Source organism: Bubalus bubalis, chromosome 1 (genome assembly GCF_019923935.1).
Source record: "Bubalus bubalis isolate 160015118507 breed Murrah chromosome 1, NDDB_SH_1, whole genome shotgun sequence".
Taxonomy (NCBI): Eukaryota; Metazoa; Chordata; class Mammalia; order Artiodactyla; family Bovidae; genus Bubalus; species Bubalus bubalis.
The window spans coordinates 47,010,183-47,023,712 of record NC_059157.1 but is presented as its reverse complement, the minus strand read 5'-3'; the positions used below and the strand labels follow the sequence as shown (position 1 = coordinate 47,023,712).

The 13,530-nt window shown below is 38.2% G+C and overlaps 1 protein-coding gene across 11 annotated transcripts in view; it reads left to right on the top strand.

Moving 5' to 3' along the window:
• The window catches only part of ITSN1 (intersectin 1), a 249,074-nt gene that overhangs the window by 122,714 nt on the left and 112,830 nt on the right, over positions 1–13,530 (top strand). For all 11 annotated transcript variants that reach the window (XM_025281353.3, XM_044939433.2, XM_006048225.4 and 8 more), the window contains 2 exons: positions 2,266–2,353; positions 2,477–2,616. In XM_025281353.3, coding sequence (XP_025137138.1) covers positions 2,266–2,353; positions 2,477–2,616 — 228 coding nt within the window. The remainder of the gene's footprint in view (positions 1–2,265; positions 2,354–2,476; positions 2,617–13,530) is intronic.

Here is a 13,530-nt window from a genome sequence, read left to right as displayed (position 1 = left end):
TTTAGTTTCCAAATACTTGGATTTATTTTTTCTGAGCTGTCTGATTGATTTCTGGTTTATTTATGGTATGATCTGTGAGCACAGTCTGTGTGATTTTAATCCTTTTAAGTTTATTGAGACTTATGTTATGGCTCAGCATGTGATCTGTCTTGGTGAATGTTCCATGTACTCTGTTGAAGCTGAGTAGGGTGTCCCCCAAATGTAAGTCAATCAAGTTGGTTCTTAGTGTTGTTCATATCTTCAGTGTCCTTCCTGATTATCACAGAAATCCTAATTAATTTGAGATTTGAAATATTAGAATATGACATATAATGTAAATAGTATCAGAAGTTCACTGCTAGAAATTATTTGAAAATATTTTAAAACGCATGCACAAATATGATCTTTTCTATGTTAACTCTCTGTGTCTTTCACTAACTATTTATGAGAAGTTTCATAAAATATGCCCTTAGAAAATTTAGGACCAAAAACCATAGGTTTATTTATTATCTCTGAATGCTGTGTATCCATACATATGTTTATGATTGATGCTTAGTGTGTTTAGTTATTGAAAATAAAATACAGATCAAGGTTCCTGAAAAAGCAGTGAAGTTAAAAATAATGCATGGTTTGAAGAAAGTCAGGTACATAGTAGGCAATGATATATCGGTTTTCTTTCTTTGTAAGTATTAGCAGATTCTTGCTATGCAAATGATTCAAGTATCCCTTCATACTGATTTGACCTATTTTTAGAAAGTTAGATTGTACATTTAGAAGTAATGTTGGGACTTCCCCGGTGGTCCACTGGTTAAGATTTCGTGTCTCAGTGATTTTGAGCTGGGCTTCATCTTGATACTTCATTGTTTGCCCTGGTTCAGGAAAGAAAATTTGAGATTGGTCAGAGACGTGGCCTTGGTTTAGTGAGGCGAATAAGAGGAGGAGCCCAGTTGGCTATGCTTTTTTGGAAAAATGTTCTGATTTGTGTATTCTGTTTTGTCTAAATTTGATGGGATTGGGGACAGTACTTTTTTGTGTGTGAATTATTCATGTGAGAAGATGCTTCCAAATGTTCTCCACTGAGCTGTATCGCCCTACGGTTGGGATGTATAGTACACAAAGATTTCTTACATACAAGCCAGTCGGTATCTAAAGGTGGTTGTTCCAGAAAGGACTGGTTTTCAGCCTCAGGTGAAAATTTTTCATGAAGACATTTTTACTTTTCAAACGAAAAGTTAATACATAGAGATTTATTTTTCTTAAGTCAGAGTAAAAATGAAAGTCAAATGCACGCGTGTGTGCATGCTAAGTCACTTCAGTCATATCTGACTCTTCGCGACCTCATGGACTGTTGCCCTCCAGACTCCTCTGTCCATGGGATTCTCCAGGCAAGAATACTTGAGTAGCTGCCATACCCTCCTCCAGGGGATTTTCCCAACTTAGGGATTGAACCTGGGTTTGCATTGCAGGCAAATTCTTTATCACTGAGCCACTGGGGAAGCCCCAGAAGTCAAATATTCCTTAATAAAGGCTACAAAAGCTGTCTTTTTTCCTAATATATGTAGAAACTACATTGAATAATTTAAGCTGAACTTAGGCAAATACAGTTGATTCTCAAGTCACCTGTGAAAATGCCTCACAGTCCTGTACAACATGGTTTAGCTTTTATCTGTGTCGGTTAAAAAACAGTCGATTCAAGATTTCTGTGCAGCTGTTTAAAACTGTGGCTTTATCCTCACTGGTGGAGCCACATATGGCAGCTAAGATTCTAATTATTAAAGTCCTGGTTTGAATTCTGTTTCTGACTTCAGGTGTGTGGTCACCCTCAGTTCAGCCCTATTAAGGATCAGAGTTCCTGACAGAACACTTCCTGTTTAAACTACTGAGTCCGTTTACAAATATCAGGGTCACTGCATTTGTATTTGATCCTAGTGCAATTTGAGAGATCATTCCTTTCCATTTTCTCTGCTGAGTTGTACTTGTGGTTCACTTTTAAAAGCTTATAAAGAGGCAGTAAGTCAATAAAAATGTAAGAAATACCAAGGGAGCTATAACTGTCTTATTTAAACTTTATTTCAGTGAGAAGCATTTGGCAAACAATTAATTTCTTGGCAAGAAAACAACAACAACCCTGACTAGTGATTAAATGCCGTTTCGCTGTAGTCGATTTGGGATGAGGTTAGGAGAATCTTTGAAGGAGCAGAAAATTGACCTCTGCCTGCCAGGACTTTGGATCTAAACATGGAAGTTTTCTCCACCATTCATTGCTACGTTCTCTTTCTCTCCTAGGAGTCCCAGCAAATGCTTGGAAGACTTATTCCAGAAAAACAGATACTCAATGACCAATTGAAACAAGTTCAGCAAAACAGTTTGCACAGTAGGTGTTTTCTTTTTAAAGTTGACATTTTCCTTCCTCACAGGCAAGAAATGAGAACCTGAAAAGCCGTTTTTCCTCACTGCCAGTTTGTTTTTCTTATCTCCCCATGTTTTTCTAAAACAGGGGATTCACTTCTCACACTCAAAAGAGCCTTAGAAGCGAAAGAACTGGCTCGGCAGCAGCTACGAGACCAACTGGATGAAGTGGAGAAAGAAACTCGGTCAAAATTACAGGAGATTGATATTTTCAACAATCAGCTGAAGGTACCTATTCTGTGTGTGCCCACATGTATGTCTTACTTTGTTAATTTTTCTAAGTGGCCAAGATGGTTAGTTGATATTTGACCTCCAGGCAGGAAAATTTATTCTGCTGGTTTGTCAGCCTTCATAAAAAGCCCTCACATTTATAGATGAACATTAAACAATCTGAGTTGAATTTTTGTCCTTTAAAAAATAAAAATGAATCTGGCCTCTTTAAATAAAGGACTGAGTAAGTGACCCCAACTTGACATCTGTCTTTCACATGAATACATTTTTGCACATCTTCATCCTTGTGTCTGTTGAGAACGCCATCAAGCTGAATTGCCAAAAGCTGGGCTCCAAAAGCTGCATCTTTCTTATGTTCTTTGAAAAAGATTGAAAAGGAACTGTTTTCTGTTTGAAAGCTAAGAATTTTTTTTGCCAATTCTTACCTTCAGGATTGTCCTTGAATATAAATAGATCCTTGTTTTGTGACCTCATACTTTAAAATATTATGGATTAATGGAGTAATTACCTTTGTCTCTGTGGTGGAAGTGGTGCATGGTTTTGTTAAATTTTCTCAGTGTAACTTAGGAAAATTCCAAAGCTCCCAGGAAAGGTACAGGTGGTGAAATCACAGCCTTTTTCTGATTTGGTGCTTTTGGTTTAATGTGACAGCTTTATCATCTTAAGAATGATTATTATCCTATAATAAAATATCTTGAAATACAAGCAGCTTATTTCCTATTAACAGCAATCACATACTTTAGATTTAAGTAGATATTGAAGTTTTTAATCAGTTATGTTCTTTTAAAAAGTTGGATTTTACACCCCCCCCCCCCCCAAGTATTTTCTGTTTCCAACCTAAAATCCTTTATACTTGCTTCTGGCCAATTTAGCTTCTGATACTTAGGAAAGGTTTAATTACTTTTCTTCATTATTCTGTTCTTCATTATTAGAAATACAAAAACAAATTTGAAAGCATATTTGAGAGTTTTAGTTGACTTTAGAATTTTGATTCTAGGCCAGCTTGTCTAGACATTTGAGTTTGAGGTATTTGTACTGTGTTTTCAGAGTAATAAGTAATGAGGTTTTCACAATTATATAATTCCAGGAAGATGATCTTAGGGGAAATATTATTTGAGCCAACTTACCTTTGTGAGTTTTTTTAAAATATTGCTTTCATGCTTACACTGAATATATGTTTGTATATGTGTGTATGTGCACTCTATATATTTTCTGTATATGTACATATATGATTATGTGTCATATAAGTATTGGAATTACAACTGTCAGTTCTCCTTCTCTAGAATAAATAGAAACACTGACATTACCTCGCATTATTACTTGTCACTGTTTCAAGCAAAAAGAATATGGTGCTATGGCACCCTTGTAGTCCTTTTTAATAGTCTCTTGGAATATAAACTTAAGTATTCAGGTGTCTTCTGACCCAGGCAGTACTCCGGATTTATGCTTTACTCTTAAGTTTCCTTTCTCTAAAAGTTTGGCCCAAAGCAAGGTTCACATGTCAGAAGATGGGCTCTGGTCGGTGGTTTTGATAATGCCTAGATAACTTACAGATTATTTTTGCTGTTGTACTGTTGTCATCGCTAAAGAGAACACCCTGCAGATGTGATGTGAGTCACTCTTACTGTTTAGTTGACTAATGCTGACTTCAGTAGTAAGAGAGTTTTTAGACCTTTATTCTATTGGCCCTTTTTCCAAATATGTGTGTTTATCACTCAGTTGTGACTGACTCTTTGTGACCCCATGGACTGCAGCCCACCAGGCTCCTCTATCCACGGACTTCTCCAGGCAAGAATACTGCAGTGAGTCGCCATTTCCTTCTCCAAGGGATCTTTCCAACCCAGGGATCGAACCTGGGTCTCCCACACTGCAGGCAGATTCTTTACCATTTGAGCCACCAGGGAAACCTGAATATGCTTGTTTTTAAATATTTCTTTCTGTTGTAACTTTTAGTTTTCCATTATTACTTTAAATTTAAGTCAGTGTGGAGAGTAAAAAAAAAAATCACAAGCCAGTATGTAGCTATATTGTTTTATTATTTAAAACAAAAGTTTGGAGGACTTGGTGACCATATTATGTTTCTGACAGTTGTTATTTCTTTTTTTTTTTAATTTTATTTTATTTTTAAACTTTACAAAATTGTATTAGTTTTGCCAAATATCAAAATGAATCCGCCACAGGTATACATGTGTTCCCCATCCTGAACCCTCCTCCCTCCTCCCTCCCCATACCATCCCTCTGGGTCATCCCAGTGCACTAGCCCCAAGCATCCAGTATCGTGCATAGAACCTGAACTGGCAACTCGTTTCATACATGATATTTTACATGTTTCAATGCCATTCTCCCAAATCTCCCCACCCTCTCCCTCTCCCACAGAGTCCATAAGACTGTTCTATACATCAGTGTCTCTTTTGCTGTCTCGTACACAGGGTTATTGTTACCATCTTTCTAAATTCCATATATATGCATTAGTATACTATACTGTATTGGTATTTTTCTTTCTGGCTTACTTCACTCTGTATAATAGGCTCCAGTTTCATCCACCTCATTAGAACTGATTCAAATGTATTCTTTTTAATGGCTGAGTAATACTCCATTGTGTATATGTACAATAGCTTTCTTATCCATTCATCTGCTGATGGACATCTAGGTTGCTTCCATGTCCTGGCTATTATAAACAGTGCTGCGATGAACATTGGGGTACACGGGTCTCTTTCCCTTCTGGTTTCCTCAGTGTGTATGCCCAGCAGTGGGATTGCTGGGTCATAAGGCAGTTCTATTTCCAGTTTTTTAAGGAATCTCCAGACTGTTCTCCATAGTGGCTGTACTAGTTTGCATTCCCACCAACAGTGTAAGAGGGTTCCGTTTTCTCCACACCCTCTCCAGCACTTATTACTTGTAGACTTTTGGATCGCAGCCATTCTGACTGGCGTGAAATGGTACCTCATAGTGGTTTTGATTTGCATTTCTCTGATAATGAGTGATGTTGAGCATCTTTTCATGTGTTTGTTAGCCATCTGTATGTCTTCTTTGGAGAAATGTCTGTTTAGTTCTTTGGCCCATTTTTTGATTGGGTCATTTATTTTTCTGGAGTTGAGCTGTAGGAGTTGCTTGTATATTTTTGAGATTAGTTGTTTGTCAGTTTCTTCATTTGCTATTATTCTCTCCCATTCTGAAGGCTGTCTTTTCACCTTGCTAATAGTTTCCTTTGATGTGCAGAAGCTTTTAAGTTTAATTAGGTCCCATTTGTTTATTTTTGCTTTTATTTCCACTATTCTGGGAGGTGGGTCATAGAGGATCCTGCTGTGATGTATGTCAGAGAGTGTTTTGCCTATGTTCTCCTCTAGGAGTTTTATAGTTTCTGGTCTTATGTTGAGATCTTTAATCCATTTTGAGTTTATTTTTGTGTATGGTGTTAGAAAGTGTTCTAGTTTCATTCTTTTACAAGTGGTTGACCAGATTTCCCAGCACCACTTGTTAAAGAGATTGTCTTTAATCCATTGTATATTCTTGCCTCCTTTGTCAAAGATAAGGTGTCCATATGTGCATGGATTTATTTCTGGGTTTTCTATTTTGTTCCATTGATCTATATTTCTGTCTTTGTGCCAGTACCATACTGTCTTGATAACTGTGGCCTTGTAGTAGAGCCTGAAGTCTGGTAGGTTGATTCCTCTGGTTCCATTCTTCTTTCTCAAGATCGCTTTGGCTATTTGAGGTTTTTTGTATTTCCATACAAATTGTGAAATTATTTGTGCTAGCTCTGTGAAGAATACTGTTGGTAGCTTGATAGGGATTGCATTGAATCTATAAATTGCTTTGGGTAGTATACTCATTTTCACTATATTGATTCTTCCAATCCATGAACATGGTATATTTCTCCATCTGTTAGTGTCCTCTTTGATTTCTTTCACCAGTGTTTTATAGTTTTCTATATATAGGTCTTTAGTATCTTTAGGTAGATATATTCCTAAGTATTTTATTCTTTCCGTTGCAATGGTGAATGGAATTGTTTCCTTAATTTCTCTTTCTGTTTTCTCATTATTAGTGTATATGAATGCAAGGGATTTCTGTGTGTTGATTTTATATCCTGCAAATTTACTATAGTTGTTGATTAGTTCTAGTAGTTTTCTGGTGGAGTCTTTTGGGTTTTCTATGTAGAGGATCATGTCATCTGCATGACAGTTGTTATTTCTAGTATCCCTCTCCAGCCTGGTGAGATCAAAACAGAAACAGGTACACTGAAGATCAAAAGATTTATAATTTGAAGGGAACAATTCTTGAGGCTGTAGCCCTTTGCCTGGCAAAGAAATAAAGCCACTCTTTTCTTCTTTTGCAAAAAAAAAAAAAAAAAAAGATGTATAATTTGATTGAGACAGCTCAGAGGCAGATTTAAGATTTTAGCTTCTTGAGTATCTCCTGTCTGTTTTCTTTGTTATAATCACATTGGCGAATGTGAAGCTTTTTTCTTTTTCTTTTTACTTTAGAGCTTATTCACTTTGTTGTTGGTGTTTAGTCACTAAGTCGTGTCTGACTCTTTTGTGATCCCATGCACTGTCGTCCGCTGGGCTGCTTTGTCCATGGGATTTCCTAGGCAAGAATACTGGAGTGGGTTGCTGTTTTCTTCTCCAGGGGAATTTCTCGACTCAGGGATCGGATCTGTGTCTCTTGCACTGGCAGGCGAATTTGTTACCACTGGCAGTTATAATTTCTCCTAAGATGAGATGAATGAGGCAAGCCAGCACTCTGACCCTTTGGGATTTCTTCCGTGTGTCCCTTGGTACAGTAGTACCTCCGCAGCATCCTCGCTAATGTTGGCAAAAATTACTTCTTCCTTGCTGAAACACTTGAACTATCCAGTAATTCCACACATCAGGTTTGATGGTATGAATTTGGTCCATCCTTAACCTTCCTCTCGCCAGAGGAAACCAGCCTAGAGAGTATAGAAAAGAAATTAGAACTCAGTTTTGTTTTATATTCCTATAAATTGTTCATCTAGAGAAAGAAAGTTTAGTTCACCCATTATCAACTAGTATGGTGACACTGAAGAAATACCTATAGGGCGTAGACTTTTAAAAGTAGATCATCAAAGGGGACTTCCCTGGTCATCCAGTGGTTAAGACTGAGATTCCAGTGCAGGGGACTTGGGTTAGATCCGTGATCCTGGAACAAGGATGCCACATGGTGTGGGGCATGGCCAAAAAAAGAAATTGTTGATCAGAACATTAAAACCTGTATTCAATTTCTAGCCCCATAAATGAGGGTTCCATTTAGCAAAATCCCACTCTCATAGATTCTTTGGTACAAAACTACAAATTTGGTACAAATTCACTTCTTTTGATGCACACTCACATTCATGTCCAGTTCCTTAGCATGCAGGGAACAATAACATAGAGGTAAACAATTACCTGCCAATGCAGAAGGTGCAGTTTCTATCCCTGGGTCGGGAAGAAATCCCCTGGAGAAGAAAGTGGCAACCCACTCCAGTACGCTTGCCTGGAAAACCCATGGACAGAGAAGCCTGGTGGCCTACAGTCCATGGGGTCGCAGAGAGTGACTGAGCACAGCACATAGCACAGGGAACAACAGTACCCTGTTTTAGCTCAGATTCTCAAGCATAAGACTGTGTTCAGGAAGTATAATTGTATTTAGTTTATTGAATGAGAAAGGGTTTAGAGGGTAATATGCTGTTTCCTTTTTCTTTCTATCTTTCTTTTTAATATGCCGTCTGGTTTAGTCCTGTCTACCAGCTGTCTAGTTCAGATTCATTCTTTTGAGAATTGCTCCTTTTTTCTTCAGTCAAGCAAGAATTACATTTATGCCTATTCACTCAGTTTCTGATAACTAATGATGGAAGTACTCAAGTCATTAATTAAAGAGCAAATCAATTACTTTTACAGTTAGATTAACAGATATTTGTTTCGGATTGGTAGCAATCTACTAAAAATATAAACCATACTTACAGTTCTGATCAAGAACTGGTCAGAGCTGTGGCTCATATGGCCTCTAGAATCTTGGACCTTTCCATTTCTATTTTACCTAATGGAAATTGAAGACTCATTTGTTTCCTCTTAGAAAAGACTACTTTTCCATGCGGGATTCCTAGGTGACGCTAGTGGTAAAGAATCTGCCTGCCAATGCAGGAGACACTAGTTGGATCCTTGGGTCAGGAAGATCCCCTGGAGAAGGAAATGGAAACCCACTCCAGTATGCTTGCCCGGAGAATCCCATGAACAGAGGAGCCTGGAGGGCTGCAGTCCGCAGGGCCACAGAGTCAGGCACGACTGAGCAACTGAGCATACATTTTTGCATCCTTTTGTAGTAGACAGCTACCTTATAGATATGATATTTATGTTTTCCAGAAATGATCCCAAGTCAGAAATGTCTTTCTGATTTATCACCCAAAACCAAGAATGACTTTAAAAAGGAAAAAGAATGAATAAACTTGGCTTTTGTAGGTCTATCAAAAAGGGAGGAAACGATGGCACCCTGACATTAAAGCTTTTGTGCTCGAATTCCAACTGATAGCCTTTTATTTTTACCTTTTGTGTGAATAGTAAATTTCAGTGGACCAAATTTACCAAATTTTCTGGTTTTAAAATGTATTCTATATGCAGCAACTATTTTATCATGCTTAGGAATCAATAATCTCATATTCGTGTTCTAGAAACCTCAATTTAAAAATTCAATTATCTTTGACTTTTCTCTTTTTATCTCATTTTGCAGGAAAATCAAAACAATTTTTTGGGGGAATCTATTTGCCTTAAGGGCACATAGAATCATTCTGATCATTATTTTTCTTACCTACAGTGCTTAGCTGTAGGTGTAAAATTATGGTTCTAGCAAGTGTCAAATACCATTACGAATAGGAACTTTTTAGACAGCAGCACTTGACCTCACATTGCCTTTGGCAATGTTAGTAGTTGCTGGCATAGTTTTCTTTAGCCCTTATAGGTTAACGTTCCATATTTTAATATCCTCATTATGATACAGAACAGCAACATAAAGTGCAGCTTAATAGTTTTCAGGACTCTATTGTAAGCTAAAACAGAATCCACACAAAGCGTCTAGATGTTATGTTATGTGCTGAAAAGTCGAGTCCTTGTTGGTCCCCGCTAGGCACTGTGTGCTGGCCGAGTTCTAGCATGAATGACGTTTATATTAGAGCGTTTTTTCCAGTCGGTGGCGATGGAGGAGGCAGTGTTTCAGTGCCTGGCAGTTCTCCTGGGCAGCGTCATCCACTTAGACTTCTTTCTAAAGCTTTCCCTGCCCTGCTCAGGCAATGCCCATCTTTGTCAAACTAAGGATGGTGAACCATCTCCAGCTCTGTGCTTCAGTTTCCCCCATGCAGATGAGTGCTCAGTGTCTAAATCAGCATTTACTGTGAAGTGCTAATAAGCCTTCTTTGTAAAAGTTAATCATGATTAATTATTATAAATCATGGAGTATGAGTGAATCTTTCCTCTTGAAAAATTGTGTGTCTGTTGGTGTGGGTGTGTGATGGAAGCTCTGAACTACGAGATGGATAAGGTACTATATACTGTAGTCTTTATACCAAGCATATTTTAGATCATTGAATTTGCCATGTGGCTGCAAAAATTTGAAAGACCATACTTGGTCATTATTTGGGTCAATATGCATATTTTCATCAGCAGATAGTATAGTCAGTATACTATTCCAAAAATGGATAATCTTTTATTTCTCAGAAAAATGTGAGTATTTAGGACTGATTCAGAGTTAAGACTTACATTCCTTAATATACTTGGGAAATCCAGGCTTTGTAAATTAGATACAAGATGCTATTAGAAATATAAACTCTGCCTATAATGCTACCAGTTCTAAAAATTGCTCCTAGGAACTGAATTGTTGTTGAAATGAGAATGCCAGTTATAGTAAATAAGGTTCTTGGCTTTACTGAGGCTTTTACGCTCTTGGTTTCAGACACTTGCTTTCAATGGCAGGCTCATTCATTATGAAGGCAGTGAAAGGCAAAATGTTTAGCAACCAGGGAAGAAAAGAAAAGAGCTGGAGATGCAACTGCAGAACAGAATGAGATGTCAGGAAAAAAATGCATGTGCAGGGAAACAAGGACGGAAAGGAGAAGATCCAGAGACAGCAAGAGAAATCAGTGTGAATTCAAATAACCATGTTGTTTTCTCAGATTAGTAGAGTAACGTTTGGCTGTTTCATGGCTTGTTCAAGACCAAATTTTATTTTTACCTGTATGATCGTTTTGAAAAGACTTTTTTTGCATAGAAGTAATAATATGCTGTAACTCTCATTGAATGTACTTGTGATTATGGAAACTTCAGGCAGATTCCTTCAATGTAGAAAAGTAGTTAAACACTCCCAAGACTCGAAATAATTAACAAACATTGTATGTTAGATTCTGTGCCATACCAGTAGGCTTGTTGCCTGGTTGGTTGAGGTTTTTAGTAATAGTGGGGGGTTTTCTTTTGAGGTTTTAAAAAAGTACTTAACAAAAGGAGTTCAGTTCAGTTCAGTTCAGTTGCTCAGTCGTGTCCGACTCTGTGACCCCATGAATCACAGCACGCCAGGCCTCCCTGTCCATCACCAACTCCCGGAGTTCAGCCAAACTCATGTGCATTGAGTCGGTGATGCCATCCAGCCATCTCATCCTCTGTCATCCCCTTCTCCTGCCCCAATCCCTCCTAGCATCAGGGTCTTTTCCAATGAGTCAACTCTTCGCATGAGGTGGCCCAAGTATTGTAGTTTCAGCCTCAGCATCAGTCCTTCCAATGAACACCCAGGACTGGTCTCCTTTAGGATGGACCGGTTGGATCTCCTTGCAGTCCAAGGGACTCGCAAGAGTCTTCTCCAACACCACAGTTCAAAGCATCAATTCTTTGGTGCTCAGCTTTCTTCACAGTCCAACTCTCACATCCATACATGACAACTGGAAAAACCATAGCCTTGACTAGACGGACCTTTGTTGGCAAAGTAATATCTCTGCTTTTGAATATGCTATCTAGGTTGGTCATAACTTTCCTTCCAAGGAGTAAGCGTCTTTTAATTTCATGGGTGCAATCACCATCTGCAGTGATTTTGAAGCCCAGAAAAATAAAGTCTGACACTGTTTCCATTGTTTCCCTGTCTATTTCCCAATAAGTGATGGGACCAGATGCCATGATCTTCGTTTTCTGAATGTTGAGCTTTAAGCCAACTTTTTCACTCTCCTCTTTCACTTTCATCAAGAGGCTTTTTAGTTCCTCTTCACTTTATGCCATAAGGGTGGCGTCATCTGCATATCTGAGGTTATTGATATTTCTCCTGGCAATCTTGATTCCAGCTTGTGCTTCTTCCAGCCCAGCGTTTCTCATGATGTACTCTGCATAGAAGTTAAATAAGCAGGGTGACAATATATAGCCTTGGCGTACTCCTTTTCCTATTTGGAACCAGTCTGTTGTTCCATGTCCAGTTCTAACTGTTGCTTCCTGACCAGGGAGGGAAAAAAAAACAACTTAAAAAATGTTTTCTTATTCTCTTCTTTAGCCAAACTCCTTGACAATTAGATCTTTCAGACTGACATGCATTTTAAAATAAAAGGGTATTGCTTTATAGATAAAGCTGAGACATTTGGGGAAAACTCAGATTTTCAGGACAAAATAGAGTCAGTTTTCTCTTTCTGGGAGCATAAGGATACCTAGCAAAGACTCTTGGGAGACGTGAGAGAAGATTCTTAGTTAGCTATATCTACTGCAGAAAAGACAGGGTTTTCTATTAACAGCTCTTCTCTCCTTTTTTGTCCATCTGTCCTCTCATCCCTTTACACACACACACACATGTACACACATACACACACGTACACACACATCCATTCATTCCTCTTTGACTCTCCCATGGCACTGTGATACACTGACTGCCAACTTGCTCCATGGGGAGTTGGACTTTCTATTTGGTTGAATATTGACCACAGACTTAGAAATAATCTTTAAGCATGTTCTCAGAATTCAAATAACCAGTCTATTTATCTCTCTCTATATATATTTCCAATCAATATTTTTTTTTTTGTATTCCTCCTGCTTTTCAGGCATCAAGAATGAATACATTTTATAATTTTGCAGGAAATGGAATATCAGTTGATCTTGATTGGAATAAAACTTCTGTTTTGAAATAGTGATATTTCTGATTTTTCCAAACTGGTAGGAGTTCCTCAGTCTTCATGAGGTTTGTTGGTTGGCTTTCTTTACTGATTTTCCATTTGTTTTACAACCACTTAATTGGGATAAGTTACCATATTTTAAGACCCCAAATCCTTTTAAAAATTCTGATTTTGTCTGCTACACAGTGTCCTTAGGTGAGAAATACAGTGGCGTTTATTTATGCAGAAGCACGCCTACCTGAGCAATCTGTAAATCACCCCCAATGTTTGTATAGAAACGGGACAGTTTACAAGGCGTTTTTTCCAGTGTGGATTCATCTGCTTGCTCTGTGTAGCACCTTCCCTTTGCTGTAGGTGAGGCCTAGAAAAGGACCTGCCAATTGTACTCTCCCGTATCAAGCTGATTCCCAAGGACAGGGAAGGTCTGGAGGCTTTGAGGTTTCTGGCATGCACTGAAGTTTTCTGTGGAAGCCAGGAAAGACTCAAGCTGAGTTTCTTGGGTGGAGTGTGGAGAAAAAAATAAAAAGCACTTCTAGCTTTCTGTAAGTATTAGGTCTAGACAAAACAAACACCTGCAGTTTCTGATGCTGGTACCTAGATCAATTTCCTATGTGGTCCATTTAATATTAACATAAATGATCGGGTGATTTTTGCAGAGACTAATGCCTGATGTAAGTGGATATTTGAAACATATGTGGTCACCCAAACAGATGTTTGGGTAACAAAAGATGTGTGACTGGGTCTGTGGTCAATACATTGTTGACAGTACCAAGATTGTTGTAAGGAATGTG